At 33.8% G+C, this 19250-nt stretch overlaps 2 protein-coding genes across 3 annotated transcripts; one reads left to right on the top strand and one right to left on the bottom strand.

Moving 5' to 3' along the window:
• The first annotated feature begins 4550 nt into the window (after positions 1-4550).
• LOC140963870 (uncharacterized) lies at positions 4551-12661 on the top strand. The gene is made up of 2 exons (XM_073423342.1): positions 4551-4799; positions 12265-12661. The coding sequence occupies exons 1-2, from the start codon at positions 4599-4601 to the stop codon at positions 12445-12447; spliced, it is 384 nt and encodes a 127-aa protein (XP_073279443.1). The 5' UTR covers positions 4551-4598; the 3' UTR covers positions 12448-12661.
• A 1352-nt stretch (positions 12662-14013) lies between these two features.
• On the bottom strand, positions 14014-19250 carry LOC140965022 (E3 ubiquitin-protein ligase RGLG4-like). Of its 2 annotated transcripts, none has more exons than XM_073425055.1 (11): positions 18872-19250; positions 17651-17735; positions 17479-17559; positions 17128-17241; positions 16880-16977; positions 16155-16234; positions 15762-15867; positions 15477-15604; positions 15061-15187; positions 14575-14631; positions 14014-14490 (listed from the first exon to the last, which is right to left on the bottom strand). In XM_073425055.1, exons 1-11 carry the CDS (start codon positions 19001-19003, stop codon positions 14407-14409), a joined length of 1092 nt encoding a protein of 363 aa, XP_073281156.1. In that variant the 5' UTR covers positions 19004-19250; the 3' UTR covers positions 14014-14406. The 2 variants fall into 2 exon arrangements, with proteins under 2 accessions (XP_073281156.1, XP_073281155.1); XM_073425054.1 differs by having other exon boundaries at positions 17419-17559; positions 18872-19248.

Genomic DNA, 19250 nt, shown 5'->3' with positions numbered 1-19250 from the left:
TAACGTTAAAGGCTTTAAAGCTAGCTTAATTCTACATTGCATACTGGATGTGATGATGAAAAAATAAAGGCAAAAGCGTGATTAGGAACATGGGAATCAAACATTTTTACGAGAAAACGCACTCCCATGTGTTCAAATATCGATGAAGCTTCTAACTTTACGTGAGCAAGGACCAGTACTTAAAGCTAGCCCAATCAGTCTGCCACCAAAAGCTCTTGAAGATTCACAGTGTCATAATAATTAATTACATGCAAAAGAACCACAAATCCTCCATTAACATGCAATATTAGTTATTTTTACAGCCTTGCACACAATTATACGAGTTAATATGCGAGTAATTGAGGTTTTTGGGTCGTTGATTTTGATGTCCATGTCCTAACCTTTGGCACGTATTCCCATGCATGCATGCAGGTTTTAATTTCGTGAATCCCAACCTCACACACATGCAAGTGCTCATTGGATACTCTCTACTCGTTCTTTTAACTCCCTGTGTATCGACATATTATTATATCTCTTTCTTCGTATTCTTTCTTTTATACACACACACATATTCGATCGCTAAATTAAAAAAGTGTATATTTTTGGTTCATTAGCCTTAACTCGTAATCAATTTCATCTCTACCTTTGCATGATCATAAGATTTTTTTCCGTCCCTGTTTAGCCCCGAGAGTGTTGCAGTGTAATAATTATATATGTTGGGAGAACGATAACACGTAGCGTTTGATATATTGTATGGTTTGAAAGATTGGTGTTGCACTGGTACTATCAATTATAATTTTTGATAAAGTGAAATGCATTCAATCGTACAAAGAGTTTTCATGAATTTAGAGAATTATCACATTTTATGGAGTCGATATTTATATCAGGTAAAACATACAAATTTATCATTCAGAATCCGTAAGGAAATGTCTCAAGGATAGCATAAGAGGACCAGTATGGCTTACAAATATACTCCCGTATCTAAAAGGAAATGAACAATTTTAAAATGTTGGAGTAATTCATTATAATTATTTTTTTTAGAAAAAAGGAAATTAAAAGAAAGTATCAACAAGAATTTGCACTTAACTCTTTGGAAACATAATCAAACATATTATTTTAGTTGAATAATTTGATGCCAAACTTCTTGGAATTCTATTAGGATTGGGGGAACTTAAGAAACAAATCAAATGACAAAAATAAAATAACAAAAAAAATTAGAATCCAAACGATATGTTTCTTAAATTTCATTTTGAATGTTAATCACACCAAAATAAAATTTGAAATTTAAAAAAATGATTTCATTAATTCTAGATTAAATCCTTGATGTCTCTTAAAATTCAATTTTTTTTAAATAATTATATATGATATAAACAGATAATCATAAAAGCCATAAAGTAGAAAGAGTTATTTTGGGAAATAAATTAGTTTTTCCAGAAATATCACTAAGATATATACTATTAAATTTCAATATAAAATATTATTTCACATAAAATAATCTAGCACAAAGTAAGAATTACATTTCATCATCTTAAAATCATTGGATTATATGAGTCCAACATATTTTCATGGAGGATCCACTCCTTGTCTTGAAATCCAATGGTTAGAGTTTTATTACTTAAAATAGTAAAATATATATTTTTCACATATTTATATATGTGATACATTTTTAATCAAATTTTTTTTATCATTTATGTAACAAATAATTAAAGTAGAAACTAAAATAATTCGGGCCATTTCTTATTGGGCTTGACTAGAGAGTCTGTGACTCATTGATCAACCAGCCCAATACGGTTTTTCCCCATATTGGGCCTTGAAACAAGCGAGGAGAATAAGTACAAGTGAGGAATTTTAGGAGTGTTAGAAGAGTTTGTGGGAATTAAGTATTTTCTCGTTTTAGTTAGGTGGAAGTATTTATAAATTTTCAATCATTTATATTATAAAAAATAAAATAATTTTGATACAAAATATTAAAAATGTAATAATAAGTATATAAAAACATTGTGACGGTGTCAGCACACACATTTAGATAATTTAAATAGATAATTGTTATATATTTTAAGGATATTATTGTTATTTTACGAAAAATTATGTTTGGAATCAAATTTTCTCCAAACACTCAAAATTTATGTGTATCAACTTTTGACTTTTATTTTCGAACACTTTTTACTTTTGCATCATATTCACTTATTTATAGTCTCTAAAGAATCACATCAAAATAATTATAAGCTCTTCCAAATATACCTTTAATATATGTCTCATTTTGTTTCTAATTCAGTCAAAAAGTCTCGTGGGTTTTTTTTTTGGTCAAAGAGTCTCAACTTAAGGATAATTTGGTCTTTTCACGATGACTATTCGTAGAATCAAGCGCTTACTGCTTTATTAAATGTTACAGATGGTTGTAATAGTGCAACTCAACTATTTTAAATTGTACAACGACTCAAACATCATGTTTTGATTGTTCTACCAAACAGAGACAATTATTGTACCTCATGTCCTCAACAATATCAATCTCAACGATTAAACTTCTTGCAATGAGAATCAAACATGTGGCATTGACTCTGATAGCAATTGTAAGATATGCTTAACTACTTTAGCAAAAGCTAGTTGATACTGTCTAAAATTTTGAGTTATGTTTTATCAAAAACTATAGTTTGTGGTAACAACATAACTCAAAATTTTAAATTATACCAAATTAACCGTCACAGTTTGAATATTTCCCCAAAAGAGATAATTATTACACCCAAATTCATGTTTTTTTAAAATTTTATTTTTTTAAAAAAATTTGGTCTAAATTTTTTTAAAAAATTTTGGTCAAATAATCTCAACTCGTAGTTTGTTTGTTTTAAAAAAAAAAATTCAAAACAAAGAGATATGTTTGTAATTGTTCCACCAAGTTTTTAACACAAACATGTGCTTCTTAGGAACTTTTATCACTATACTACTACATATCTTGAAAACAAGTAGAAAACTACTTCACATGAACTATAAGGTAGTCGCGTCAGTCGACATGAAGTGAGGTAAGTCGAAAACAGTCCATATGAATTAAAATTCAGTAAAACTCAGTCAACATAAGTAGGTATGAACTAAAAATTGTTCGAAACCAGTGCACAATAACTAAAATTCAGTCTAAAACAGTCCACATGAACTGAAAAAAATCATAAACTAGTCAACATAAATCGGAAATCAGACCATAAGAACTTAAAATCAATCAAAAAAGTATTGCTGGTATTGGGTATATTTTGTTTAACATAAATTATAAAGAGTATATGAGAATCTGTGTGTATCAGATTTAAATGTTATTCCAAATGTTGTAACACTTGGCATAACATGCAGTTGAATAATATAACACAAATAAATAACTTAACCTAAAATAACTCAGAATTAATTGTGCAGCAGTGCATCAGGGTAAAATAATCACTAGAAAACAACTTTTAGTTTACAAAAACCAATCACTAGTGATTTTAATGAAAATCAATTTTCTCAACACGTTGAGAAAATAACATGTTTTCTAAAACAACTAACAACTCTAAAATGTATTCAAGAAAGTAAAAATGTAATGCCAAAAACTGGAGCAGCAAAACTTGATCTTCAGCCAATACTTACACGCCTGTTGTCTGCAGATATCTCTAACAATCACGGCAATACGTGCAACATCAATCTTCAAACCAGCAACATCTTTGTGAATTGTTTTTCTTCGAAAGATCACGATGTGCAAAAGTGCACTAGTAATCAGCTACGAAAACTTCCAAGCGAAGAGTCAAAAGCCACGAAAGCGATAAATCGAAGAAGACATGTCTTTTCTTGGCTTATTTTTCTTATTTATAATTCTCCGCATCTCACAAGGAAATTTACAAGATATGAAAATCAAGAGTTTTATTAGAAGCAACTTCTTTTTAAATCAATAATATCATATCATAATAATCTTTATCATAAATATAACTCATGCAATTTTATCAACAAAGAAGTTAAATTTAAAGAAATGTTTATTTCAAGGAACAAATTGTATCTTAGACTCCAAGATTATTATTCGTTTCAAGTATAAATATGATTTCATTTAAAAATGTTCAACAAAAAAACTGGAAAATGCCAAAACATCGAACAAAGAACGATTCAGAAAAACTTATGAAAGTTGTGTGCTTGTTTGCCTGTTGAAACTGTAGAAGAAAGATGTAAGAAAAAATGCAGAGAAACGAGCTAAGAAAAGAAAACCAAGAAAGAGAGAAAAACACATATTTGCACTCCGAGAGTCCAACATTCTAAGAGTTTGGTAGGAAAAACTAACGAGTTAAACACATTTTACAAAGAAAAAAACCTTTTTTTAAAAAAAATTAAGTTTTTGGTTACAAAAAAGATTTTAAAAAACCATTTACATGTATTTTTTTTAAAATTAGAATTTTTATTTTTGGGTTTTGTTTCTAATTATATTTAAAAATAAAAAAAATATTTCTCAACTCTTTTTTAATAAAAATAATTGAAAAAGCTGATTTATTTAAATTTTTTTAAAATAAAATTACAACTTTGTCCAAGGAATAGATCAATAATATAATCTTCTCGGAATAAAATTTTTTTTGAAATAAAAAAATCCTCCATTTTCCCAAAGTAGGAAAAACAAGAGGAAAATGTCGCTACTGTGGGAGAAGAGTCAAACGTGGAGATGGCTAGTGACGAAGACGAGAGATTCCAGGCCCTTCTTCTTCGCATTCGCCACCGTGTGCGGCGTCGTTCCGGGTGTTATTGGCTATTGCGTTATGCAGTTCACCAATTCGAGCAACCCTGAACTCGAAGCCAAGCTTCGGAACTCAGCCCGACCGGATTCCGTGGTAACTGCACTGCTTCCTCGCGATCCCCTCGATCTCCTTTTCAGTCTATTGTTCCTTACTTCAATTCTATCGGTTATTCGTTATCTGACCTTATAATTGATATTCACCTTTGATTATATTGAAAGAGTAGTGTTAACGCCTTTTGGTGTAAAAACTTTGTCGCAATTATCAAACTGTAAATTATGCCAAAACAGTTTGTCTTTGTTAGAATTTTTCTCAGAAATTCATGTTTTGCTCGTATATAAACATGATATATAATATGCGGAAGCGGATCGAGAATTAACACCTGCCATTGAAAATTTGTTGAAGATTTCTGATTTCTTTTCAATTGAAGGCTTCTAAACACTTCAAGTCTCCTGTAGATGGTGTATTTTCTGTATGAGATTGTGTGTTTAGGGACCTCAATACCTTCGGTATTTATAGGCACACTCATACCATCACCGAGTGTTTTGGGAGCTCAAGATTCAAACCAAATTTGTATACGTATCTCAATGTTCAAAATTTGAGGCTGCCGTGTACAAATTTTTTCAACAAATGTTGGCAATGGCCGTCGTCATGTTCAACACGTTTATTTTACGGGTCACAATTACTTACATTCTCCCACTTGACCCGTATATCTCATTTATCATAGTAGAAAACAAAATACATGAATCATGGCGATAGGTCATCTTAAAACGAATATTATCTTCCATGTATTACAATGCATTATGTCTCTCAAATCTGTATAACTTAATGAATAAACCCAATGTTTATTCGAGGTCCAACTTTATTGATATTTCTCAAATCAATGAATGTGTACACAACAAATATGAGAAAATATCACATCATAGTTTCATTAAATTTGTTCTTACAACAAAATTACATAAAGGAACCAAGTCCTATTCTTTCTGTATGATCCTTAAATTTCAATGGTGGCATGCCCTTAGTCAAAGGATCCGCAATCATCAATTCAGTACTAATGTGCTCGATAAGTAACTTCTTATCTTTAACACGTTCTCGTATGGCTAAATACTTAATGTCGATATGCTTGCTTCGACTACCACTTTTGTTATTTTCAGCCATAAAAACAGCAGCTGAATTGTCACAATATATTCTTAATGGCCCAGATATAGAATCCATAATTCTAAGCCCTGAAATGAAACTCTTCAACCATACACCATGTGAGGTTGCCTCAAACTAAGATACGAATTCAGCTTCCATAGTGGAAGTAGCAGTCAATGTCTGCTTTGCACTTCTCCAAGATACAGCTCCACCAGCTAACATGAAAATATATCCTGAAGTGGATTTTCTTGAATCAATGCAGCCAGCATAGTCTGAATCAGAGTAGCCAATTACTTCCAAATTCTCAGTTCGTCTGAACATAAGCATATAATCTTTGGTCCCTTGAAGGTACCTCATTACTTTCTTTGCAGCTTTCCAGTGATCTAAACCTGGATTACTCTGATATCTTCCCAACATCCCAACAACAAAGGCAATGTCAGGTCTAGTGCAAACCTGAGCATACATCAAGCTTCCGACAGCAGAAGCATAAGGAATGTTTTTCATTTGTTCCCGCTCTAGATCATTCTTTGGGCATTGAATCAAATTGAATTTATCGCCTTTCACAATGGGAGCTATACTTGGTGAACAATCTTTCATCTGATATCTCTCCAAAACTTTGTTTATATAGGTTTCTTGAGACAGACCTATAATACCTCGAATTCTGTCTCTATGTATCTTAATGCCAATGACATAAGATGCATCACCCATATCCTTCATATCAAAGTTTTTAGAGAGAAATTGTTTCACCTCATATAACAAACCCTTATCATTGGTTGCAAGTAATATATCATCCACATATAGAATAAGGAAACAAATCTTGCTCCCACTGACCTTCTGGTATATACATTGATCCATGAGGTTCTCAACGAATCCAAATGAAGAAATAACATCATGAAATTTTAAATACCATTGACGGGAAGCTTGTTTCAATCCATATATAGATTTCTTAAGCTTACAAACCAATTGCTCACCATTACTAGAGAAGAATCCTTCAGGTTGTTTCATATAAACCTCTTCCTCTAGTTCTCCATTGAGAAAAGCTGTTTTAACATCCATTTGTTGCAAATCTAAGTCAAAATGTGCAACTAATGCTAGAATGATACGGAGAGAATCTTTCTTAGATACAGGAGAAAAAGTCTCCTTATAATCGATTCCTTCCTGCTGAGTGAATCATTTAGCAACGAGTCTTGCTTTATACCTTTCAATGTTGCTTAATGAATCTTTCTTTGTTTTGAAGACCCATTTACATCCAATGGCTTTTATACCATCAGGCAACTGAACAAGATCCCAGACTCCATTAACTGCCATAGAATTCATCTCTTCTTTCATAGCATTAAACCATAGTTTTGACTCATTACAACTCATGGCTTGTGAAAACGTTTCAGGATCATTTTCGACTCCGATGTTAAAGTCCGATTCTTGTAAATACACAACATAATCACTAGAAATAGCTGATCTTCTTATTCTAGTAGATCTCCTTAGGTTGTTTGGTTGATCAACAATTTCTTGTTGTTCTTCATTAACAACTTGATCTACTGGATTTTCATCAGTGATTTGTGGAACATCAGTAATCGGTTGCCTAACACCCATTTGGTCTTGAGGGGTGTGAATAACGACCAATCTGTCATTTGAATAAGAGGGTTGTGCATTAATGTGATCATTCTCAAAGACTATGTCATGATCACTCCCACTAATCAAGTCATTTTCAAGAAATTTTGCATTTCTTGATTCCACAATTCTAGTGTTGTGAGATGAACAATAGAATCTGTACCCTTTGGATTTTTCGGCATACCCAATGAAATATCCACTTATAGTTCTTGGGTCCAGTTTCTTTTCATGTGGGTTGTAGACTCTTATTTCAGAAGGACAACCCCAAATGCGTATATGTTGCAAACTCGGTTTCCAACCTTTAAATAACTCAAATGGCGTCTTTGGGACAGCCTTAGTTGGAACTCGATTTAATATATACACAGCTGTCTTAAGAGCTTCAGTCCACAAGGATTTAGGAAGTTTAGAGCTACTAAACATGCTCCTCACCATGTCCAATAATGTTCGATTTCTCCTCTCAGCTACGCCATTTTGGTCCGGAGAACCAGGCATAGTATATTGGGCAACAATCCCATGTTCTTGGAGAAATTTCGCAAACGGACCAGGTGCCTGTCCATTCTCAGTGTATCTACCGTAATATTCTCCACCTCTATCTGTTCTCACAATCTTAATATGTTTTCCACATTGCTTCTCCACTTCAGCCTTAAAAACCTTAAAGGCTTCTAGTGCTTCGTTTTTGTTATGAAGCATGTAGATATACATGTATCGTGAATAATCATCAATGAAAGAGATGAAGTATTTCGGACTTTGAATGTCCATATCTGGACAACAAATATCTGAATGTATGATTTCTAATATTTCTGTACTCCTCTTGGCACCCTTTTTAGACTTATTGGTCTGCTTTCCCTTTATGCAGTCCACACATGTCTCAAAATCAGTAAAATCTAAAGTACTGAGTACTCCATCATTTACTAATCTTTTAATTCTCTCTATGGAGATGTGTCCCAATCTCCTGTGCCACAATATAGAGGAATCTTCATTTATAACACATCTTTTGATACCTCCTTGAACATGCATAGTGGTGTTATTATTTTGTAAAGAAATAGAGAAAAGACCATCAACCATTGTACCATTTCCAATAACATTTGATTTATAAAACAAATTTATTGTTTTATCCAAAAACTGAAATGAATAACCAAGGGGTACAAGTTTTGAAACTGAAATTAAATTCCTAGAAAAACTAGAAACATAAAATATCTTTTCCAATTTTAAAATAAAACCACTATCCAATATAAGGCAGCAAGTCCCAATAGCCTCCACATGCGAAGACATCTTGTTTCCTGAATAGATGCTCCTCTCATTTTCTATTGGTTTCCTTAGGTTTTGCATACCCTGCAAGGTATTTGTAACATGGATTGTAGAACCAGAATCAATCCACCATGTGTTATAAATTATATCAACCATATTAGATTCATAACAGACAAATGAAGTAGGAATACCTTTCTTTTCAAGCCAGTCCTTAAATTTATTGCAATCCTTCTTCATGTGTCCCGTCTTTTTACAGAAGAAACATTTGGATTCTTTCTTAATGTCAGGTTGGGGTGGAATTATTCCTTTCCCTTTTCCTTTGACTTTGGCTTGCTTCTTATACTTTCCTTGTGTAGTCATAAATATATTATCACTCGTTTCCATCAACAACCTTCCTTCCTCTTGAACACACATGGTCATTAATTCATTAATTGACCATTTATCCTTATGTGTGTTGTAGGAAATTTTGAAGGGTCCATATTGCTGTGGAAGAGTGCATAAAATATAGTGCACAAAAAAGTTTCAGACATTTCCACTTCTAGTGTCTTTAGCCGAGCCGCTATGTCCCGCATTTTCATTATGTGCTCTCGCACACCTCTCACACTGGTCAGCCTTAATGAAGAGAATTCCATAATTAGGGTACTTGCAAGTGCCTTATCTGAAGACTGAAATTGTTCATCAATAGCCTTCAACAATTCTCTGACATTATTATGCTGATCGACAGAACCACGCATACCAGCAGAAATTTTGGTCTTTATGAACATTACACAGAGTCGATTAGATCGCTCCCATTTTTCATAAAGATCAACATCATCAGGAATGCTGTTTTCAGTAATAGCAGATGGTTCGTCTTGCCGTATAGCATAATCAATATCCATCCACCTCAATTGAAGAAGAATTCTTTCTTTCCATATTTTATAATTATCGCCATTTAGTTCGGGAATGTCACATTTTACATCAGAAAAACTAGCAGGTTGCATAACTGCACAAAATATCATATGCTTAAAATTTTGAGACAATATCATGCTTTACCAATGTAATTCATGTTTTAAAAATCTAATGACATAAAATTTGCCTGTGGGCTAAAATTTTAATTCAATAAGATTTTTCTGTAACTTTATGATAAAACTATCGAAATGAATTTTCCTTAACTCCTGTGGGTAAATTAAGAAAAATATATTTTGATATTTTAACCTAATTAGTTATATAAATATAATAAAAATCCCTGTGGGGAAAAATTTATTATGTCTATATAATTAATTACAATTGATGTCCATTATGTGATCCAAATCCACTTAATGCATAATTTTTCATAATTAAGGATGCTGTGGCTATTCCTCAATTATTTAAAATTATACGGTTCACCGGACAAAATTTTGGCTTTACTTAATGCTTTATATAATAATTATTTCGCAATCAAAACTTTCCAAGAGTGCTCCCAGGAAAGATAGGTAGGGCTAAGGCCCTTTAAATACCTAACTCCTAGACAGAGCAACATTCCTCAGGGAGACCAGTGGCTAGTCAAGGCAGTTTAAACCGATCTATGAAGAACTCCCTCAGATCATGTTTTCTTACGTCACATTATAATTATTATTTAACTTAATTATTCACATTTATGTGAATCTTTATAAGCCAAAACTTTTCATTTAATATCTTTATATTCACATTTTTACTTAATATGAACAAATACGTTCCCTATCAGTTTTTCTCTTCAATCAGAGTAGTGATAAAGTGAGGATCACATTTTGGAGAAAATGTGGGCTTCTCAGCAGTTTTTCTCTTTTATCAGAGTAATGATAAAGTGGGGATTATTTGTTCATTTGTGAATATCTGAAATAAAATATTTTATTTTATAATATTATATTCACATAATTTGCATTTCATAATTTCAAGAATAAATGCAAGCATAATATTAAATTTGCATGTACACATCAAATAATTATTCATAATATTTGACATTTTATCTAACATGCAAAAAATAATTTCTAAACATGTATTAGAAATTGCTTCGAATTTGGAATTATTTTAATGTATACAAATTATTTAACCAAATGCTATATGTATATATCGCATTATACATATAACTTAATAACACATTAATTATAATTTATTTATTAAAAAAATAATAATAAATTAATGCATTAAATTTGTGGGTCAAATTTTAGATGCAACTGGACACATTTCACGTGATTGAGGTTTCTGTCTCAATAAATGAGATCTAATTGTGTCTGAATTCATGCATTTCAACCGATGAATTCAATTGCAGGAATAGGAATTAACTTCGAAGTCTTCTTTCTTCTCCAACTTCACCGAAAACATCTTGCTCTCAAAAACTTCTTACAAATTTCAAGACTTCAACCGAGAACTTCAAATTCCGATTAAGAAAAAATTCTCCGAAGAAATTTCAGGTAAATTTCTTATGATTTATGGTATACATATTTCCAATTTTTCGTAAACTAAAGTTCATAAATCAATTTCTTAAAATTCAAGCTATATTTGAAAACAAATTTTCAATGCAGAGGTATCACTGCTCTGATACCAAATGTTAGAATTTTTCTCAGAAATTCATGTTTTGCACGTATATAAACATGATATATAATATGCGGAAGCGGATCGAGAATTACCTCCGGCCATTGAAAATTTGTTGAAGATTTCTGATTTCTTTTCAATTGAAGCCTTCTAAACACTTCAAGTCTCCTGTAGATGGTGTATTTTCTGTATAAGATTGTGTGTTTAGGGACCTCAATACCTTCTGTATTTATAGGCACACTCATACCATCACCGAGTGTTTTGGGAGCTCAAGATTCAAACCAAATTTGTATACGTATCTCAATGTTCAAAATTTGAGGCTGCCGTGTACAAATTTTTTCAACAAATGTTGGCAATGGCCGTCGTCATGTTCAACACGTTTATTTTACGGGTCACAATTACTTACAGTCTTTACCTGGATTTTTAGACGTGATCTCTCCTGATTCCATGAATTGACCTGCTCAGAGTAGTTAACCGAACCCGCTTTAGACGTACAAAGATCGTTCCTTGAACAGTCATTGCTTGTAAAATGACGAGCTTGCTCTTTTTTCTGGATTTAAAAGTTCATAAATGATTTGGAAACAGGTTAATTTTATCTTCTGTTGCTAGCTTTTTAGAGTCATGATTTTGTTGCCGATTGTAGCCTGTGAAGTTCTATTGTATTTGTATGGTGTGTATTATACAAGCATCTGGATATTCATTCTTTATAGTTTTGGTGCCTTATTTCGACTGTTTACACAGTTTACATATGTGTTCTTTTGTAAATAGAAGCTATAGCCTATACGTATTAATCAAGAGAAGAAGATGCATTTTAATCAAATTAAAGAGGTGAGGACATTCAATATATCTTTTCATTTTGCATTAGATTCCTTGAATAATCAACTATTACCTAGATTAAACATGATGCGAATGTACGAAACATGTGATTAATTGTTATCTCCTCTGTAGTTCTTTTTTTTTTAAATCACCATCTAGTTGATTATTACTTTAATTTGCATTCTTGTAAATGCCAAAACAATACGACTGTGTGGTTGGGCAGATGATGGGTAAAGTTAATCAAGAGCGGTTGGCAGAGTTCCTTGGGGAGCTGAAGAGAAAAGAGAATACAAATGATAGATATGTGGCTGCTTTAAAAGGGGAGACGCTGACAAGAAACCCATACGTGAGAATTCAATCAGTCCCGAAGCAAATAGGGTCTGAAGTTCAAGAAAAGCAAAAGTAGACTCTGAGCAACTTTGTGGTTCCCAAGAAGATCTTAGCAACAAGAGATTAAGGAATTATTAATGTTAGTTGTGCCCGAGCAATTTGTGGTTTCATCTATTTTCAGTTATTTTAATTATTGTTGGTATGCGGATATTAGCCCCACGATGTGGCATGTAAATGTTTAAATGAAGTGATTAAATGAGAAGTTTTGTCTACGGTTGATAAAGATGACACATTTGATATTGGATGCTATAGTTTGCTCGTCATCTGCACACACTTGGTACTGGTTGTTGGAAATGAAGTGGTTTGGATCTCTCATGCCCGAGCAATTTGTGGTTTCATCTATTTTCAGTTATTTTAATTTTTGTTGGTATGCGGATATTAGCCCCACGATGTGGCATGTAAATGTTTAAATGAAGTGATTAAATGAGAAGTTTTGTCTACGGTTGATAAAGATAACACATTTGATATTGGATGCTATAGTTTGCTCGTCATCTGCACACACTCGGTACTGGTTGTTGGAAATGAAGTGGTTTAGATCTCTCATTTTTTATGCACCTTTGACACTGGCTGCTTTAATGGGAACTCTTCTCAATCGATTCTCTTGAAATGGACATACTACCATAGATAAAGATGGAGCATACACTGTGAAGATCGGAACTTAGACTTAACTCAACTCCAAAAACTAGCTCAAGAGATGAGGATTGTCCAAGCCCATATAAACAATTCCCATGTATTCTATCCAATCGATGTGGGACAATTAACACACCTCCTCACGCACAGGAATGAACATCTGGAGCGTGAAGTTTACAAATGATCCAACTATGGGCAGAACGGGTGGTCCAACACACATAACGGTGGAACCTGAGCTCTGATACCATGTTGAATACAACGATGTGGAGGGAAAACCGTCTCGCTTTTATTTCTCAAATCTAATTCTGTAGCTTGTAGCTTTACAGAGTTTTTATACAAGAAGAAAAGCGTGTTATTTCAAATAACACTTTATGCCTATACGTGTGTGTGTTAATGACTAATACTAATTAACAAATACTAACTAACATACACAGGGTGGTATGGATATGAAAATGTATTGACATACATTTGATGGCTCATTTTACACCAAAATATTTCGTTGTTAGGTGGATGACCAATGATTCATTTATCAAGGCTAAACATTCATTTTCATCTGGAGAGCTATTCTCCAGCAAATTCGACCAATAGCACTGTGATGTTTGAAATTTGAGGCAAAAACGGTGCAGCCTCTGCAACCTCAAGACTGCTAAGAGGTTCGTGTTGTCGTTGGTATTGACATATTTGGGTTAAAGATGAGTGAGTGATTATATTCCTCTTTTAGCTTAAATTTTTGTTGGGCACATCAAAATTTTGTTTCAGATAGGTTTTTCAGTCATCACACTTCAATTTTCGTGTGCATATGCTTGAAGAAGTGTGTTTCCAATTAGTACATAATGTTCGTTTAAAAAAACTCACTCTAAATTAAACTGTAACGTGTCAATGCATAAGTTTAGCACTTCTGCTGATGTTATTCACAATTTTCCATTCTAAATGGCATATGACAGGAATACTGTAAATCGAAATCATTTGCATGTGTACTTTCCTAGTTAAAACAAGATTGTGTGATACAACTTGGTCGAAAGCAAGCATACTATATATGCATGTGTACAAAATATGTAAATTTTTTACATTCAGCCATGAGTTCCTAAATCACAAATAAAACATACAACCCGACCATCTCTCCCAGGATTAGTCAGGCAAAAGCCCGTACACTTGGGTTACCCCAAAAAAATTTCAACAGACATATATCACATAGTATTACTATTTACATAATAGAAAAAATCAAATGTGAAAAGGTGGCAACCCGAAAGACAATGTGTTACTGTTCCTGGATACGTAAAAACACAGTTCAAGCACCAAATCTTTGCAAAAGGGCACCAGGACCCTCTGCCTGAAGAGGTGATGATCAAGTATATACCCTGATCCGACTTGTGATATGTTGACGACAAATGGGACAATTTGACAATCTTGTGCTGCATTCTCTGCAGGTCTGCAATTAAAAGCTTTCATTAATAGAGATTTTGAATCTAGCATAACTTTGCTAAAGCGAAACATTGTCCTTTTTGGATCTCACCATATGTCCGCAGCCAAAGGCCAAGTCTTTCCTATTGGTTAAGCAAATTGGGCAGGCCTACAAAATAAAACAAAATTTATATAACTAAAATTAAGTAAAGCTTAAGTCAAGAAATACCACTTTCCCAGCATCAAAAGGAAGGTGAGTAGAATTCCACAAGCACTTTAATTACTTATTAAAGTTCATTTGCGATAGATTGAGCGAAATTCTGGTTATCAATGACGTTAATAGGTTCCTGAAACAACGATGAAGGAATTGGGAAGGATTTTAGAGTCTACATTCAAGGTCAAGGACCAACTATAGAACTATGTTTAATAAGTGCAACATATCAGCATCCGTTCTCAGGTTGACTGGGAAGGTTGGCGGATAAGGACACAGTGTATTGATCCAAAATTACTCTGTAAATTATTCCGTTGTCAGATGTGAACTAGTCAACTCTTGGACTCAAACATCCTACGATTCCACGCAAGCAAAAATGATGCATACCTGATTTTGATCATTTTGGGCAGCCGCTGAAATGTTGCTGGGCTGTCGAGCTGGAAGCCTAGCCACACCAGTATTTTCCACTGGTGGCGGCTTAGGATTTATTTTCTTTGCTTCACCAGTTACGTGGCTGTGGTAAACCATGAAAGGAGAAGAGATAAACTTGTCAGTACAGAAGGTAACACTTGTATATATTGTATAAGCTTAGTCATTTTTGTTATTTGCACCATTAGCATTTCATCAATATTCTTGAATTTGATTCTGTGACAGTGGGGGGGATCACATTTTTTTAGGTGGCAAGAGTACTTATAAAACTAGATTTTTTTTAAAAAAAATTGAGGGGATGCGGATTTTTGCTTGCCCTCTCCAGGTGTGCCACCGTGAACAAGCTTTCATCCTTAATTTGGAGAGCACTATACCCTAGTAAACGAAATGCCATAGCTGCTTTGTATTGGATGGGTATCTCCATAAGTGCAGCAAGAGCAAATGCAGTCTCTTTTTCAGAGGATGAGGTAGTCTTTTCCATAATTGCAGTAAAATTAACAAACTGCAAAAAGTTAATGGCAGACAAGTGAATATTACTTCTTGAAGGGTCAGTGTAACTATAAGTCTTAACAACTTTGGAATCGTGTCAGATCCTATATATACCTAACAATGAGAGCCCAATGTTAGAGCCATTATGGAACTTACAACTAATAGCTTACCTGAAAATTGTCGAATCCATGAGTAGGGAGCTTATCATCAAATGTTTTCATGTCATCCCAGGGTCCGTCGCCAACACCAACAAGAACAATGGAGAGAGGATGCTTTCTGATTAAAAAAAAAAAAGAATAACGAACAAGTGTTCTTGATAGTTTCAGACCCTAGCAAGTGTTGCAAATTATAAACACCATATTTCAATAAGTTTTGACATGCAAATAGAGTCAGTTCCTTGCTCAGAGCCATTTATAAATTAATTGTAAGAAGTTGGCAGCCTTTTAACTCCTATGACATGAAACTTGCATTGAGGACATTCCAAATGAATAAGATAAATTATGGGGAATGACAGGATGCACTGAATTAATAAGAAAGCAGAGAAGTGGGATTGTTTTTTGTACCTTGCATCGACTATAGAGTTTATGGTTTTCTCTTCCTGAGGGCTGAGTTTTCCATCCCTTGTATCTACACTTCTTGTAACCTTGATGAGACAAAGCAATTTCGTTTGATTGAGTGAGTGGGTTCATCAAATAATGATTTCAAAATCGAACATGTGTTCCCAAATAAATATACAAGAAAAGAGATGAGGAGAGGTGGGGACAGACTAATGGCATTGATGATTCAAGTTAGCCTACAAGCTTTTTAGGATGATATGAATATTAATCAGTTTGTATGTGAAAATATCGAAATTGAGCCAAGCTCAAACATATTCATATTTATTCTCGAGCTCAACGAGCCTTGTATCGTCTTTGATGGTTTGTGGGCATTACTCTGTCTATAGTTGTATATATATCAAACTAGCTAAGAAGCTCTAGCCATTGTCACAACTTTTCTTTAATAGAGCTTGATGTTTAAGTTCGATCGGAGGACTAAATAGAACTTGCTTTCTAACTTTGATACGAGCCAAGCTGTAGCCCTAAATAATTCAGTTTTCGAACTTTGAGCCGGCTAAAGATATTCGGTTTGATTTGTTTCGTTTGTACCCACAGATCCATCCGAAAGGCAAGCAGGAATATCATGTTTTATTTTCTCAACTATAAGTTTTGGACTTTAATATATTATGTCATGATCTCTTCAACTAGATTTTTGGTATCATAATGAAGAAGAGATGCTCGTCAAAAAGTACCTGGCCATCTGCTATAATAACTAAAACATGGTATCTTCCACCACTTCTTTCAACTATGTCTACCGCAGCATCTATTACTGGTCCATAAGATGTCGGTCCTTCAACACAAATAAGCATCGGAAACATAAAAAAATAGCAAGAAATGATTAATGAAGGTTTCCAGTTAATGACAATTCACCACATATAATGAAAGATAAGAGCCGTGGCCTTTGTAAAAATAAATTATTAGACAGTATAAAGAAACTAACCTGATAATTGCAGATGTGGAACTATTCTTCTGTAGCAGGCTAAAACTTCTTCAAAGCCATGACAAGGAGAGTTATTGTTGTGGAAGCTAAACACTTCATGATCATATGTAGTTGCTACAGGAAAAAAAAAAGAGTTCGATCATCGGTCTATATACTGGGGCGAAACAGAGGCCAAACAAAAAAAGATTTACATCGTTTAATTACTAACAAATTAGCCACTTCTGAAAATCAAGATCCAGAAAAGCAATAATGACTAATCAGATCATGATGATCTAATTTAAACAAACTAACCATCCCCAAAACCAAAACAAGGAATTAAATTATCTTCATCAAATGGGGCTAAAGTCTTGCCAATGATGGATATGGCTTTTTCATATGGATTAGGAATATCGCCAATTGCATGCAGGCTACGGTTGTTGAATGATTTCGTCCCTTCAATGAGCAGATTGATATGTTAGCTTTCAATATGTGAAAATCCAACTCAGTCGTCTCAGACATTGGTGTATGTGTATTGATCACTGACCTGTCCATTCATTACTCTTTGTAAAATCGATTCCAAGAATCAGATTCGATGATTCGAGACCCGCTTCTCTCAAGGCCTGAGTGACCTGCAAACCCGATTATCACAGATTTAAGAAACCCGTGTCGGGCTATTGTTCTTGGTTGTCATATACAGCCATGTTGGTCCACTGTTTAAACTTTAGATTTTGTTATATAAGACAGAGATACAAAAGCAAATAATGAAGTAAAACCTAGCCAGATACAAATGTAAATTCAGAATTTAAAACAGAAAAAAAAAGACTTGTTCAATTGTGTTAGCATGTTAAAACCACCATGTCATGAAAGTCGTTACCAGGTTCTATGAGTCCTTTAGTAGATCGATGCCGAGGACTTGACGCTGTGAACCGGAGACTACTCGAAGTGTGACGACAAGATCAACTATAAGTGATCAATCACTAAAAGAATATTAATTATGTTCGCTTGAAGAGGAAAAACCATAGGACCACTGGATGATACCATAAAGATCTCAACAGTTGTTTGTTTGGTTCTAGTGTGGTGCAAAGCATGAATACAAGGCCATGCGCTCAAACTACACAGTAAAAAATGTCAATTTCACTAGAGTGGCACAAAAATTTCTTAGCTTAGAGAGTTTGATGTTGGGTCGTGGACATAAACATAGTATTTTATATTGTCATTTCTCAGATAAATTTGTGTAAAACCATTGTCGAGATTATGACCAATATTTGATATATTATGGTATTCTATTATCATGCTATATACTGTTGGGATTATTTTAGCGATGGACATCGTGGCATCCAAATTGCAGTCTCATGAACACTGCCGATTGTTTTTTGGCTTTCTATCTTATTTTATCGTAGTGTTGACGTAACACCCGAAAATGCTGATGTGATATGATAAATTGCTGGTTTATCCGATTTCATTTCAACAATTAGATCAAACTAACCCAACATTAAAAATTAGTGTATAAAAAATGAACTTTGAAAACTTATAACGGACCAAAGCAAAAAAAAATAAAAAATTGGACAAAATAGTAGACCAAATTTTTTTTTTCTCATATTAATATCATACCATGATCGAGATTGAGAACGTCGTAAAAATGTGTATTGCTAATGAATTATTGTACGCAGTGAGTACTTCCAAGTTCTAATAGAAGATTAATGATAAAAGTGCTGATTCTATGACAAAAACAAACGAAGGGGATCGGAGGAATTGTGATCAGAACCTCATCAAGGGTTTTGTAGTAATCAGGAATATATGCATAGCTTAAGTTCCCCTTTTGCGATCCCCCTCTTCTTGCTACCCTATCGCCGGCAGTACGGCTCCGCTTGCGAATCGCAGAAAACAGATTACCCATATCATCACTACTTCTGCCGAACCAGTATATACACACGTATATATAAACTCGAGAGCCTTGGAGATGAGATGATCAACCAGCGGAAGAAACGAAAACTTTAAGCAAACTGAAACAACGGGGAAGTTCCAGTTTTACATGCGATCTAATCACTAGTGCTTGGCCTTTTACCGATGACCCTTTACAGGTAGAGAAAGAATCTCGTGATCCCGTTTTAAAAGCAAAAGCACTGGAAGTTGAAGAACGAGCG

This window comes from Primulina huaijiensis, chromosome 18 (assembly GCF_012295235.1).
Source record: "Primulina huaijiensis isolate GDHJ02 chromosome 18, ASM1229523v2, whole genome shotgun sequence".
NCBI classification, from domain to species: Eukaryota; Viridiplantae; Streptophyta; class Magnoliopsida; order Lamiales; family Gesneriaceae; genus Primulina; species Primulina huaijiensis.
The sequence above is the reverse complement of the archived record's forward strand: the minus strand, read 5'-3'. Positions and strand labels throughout refer to the sequence as shown.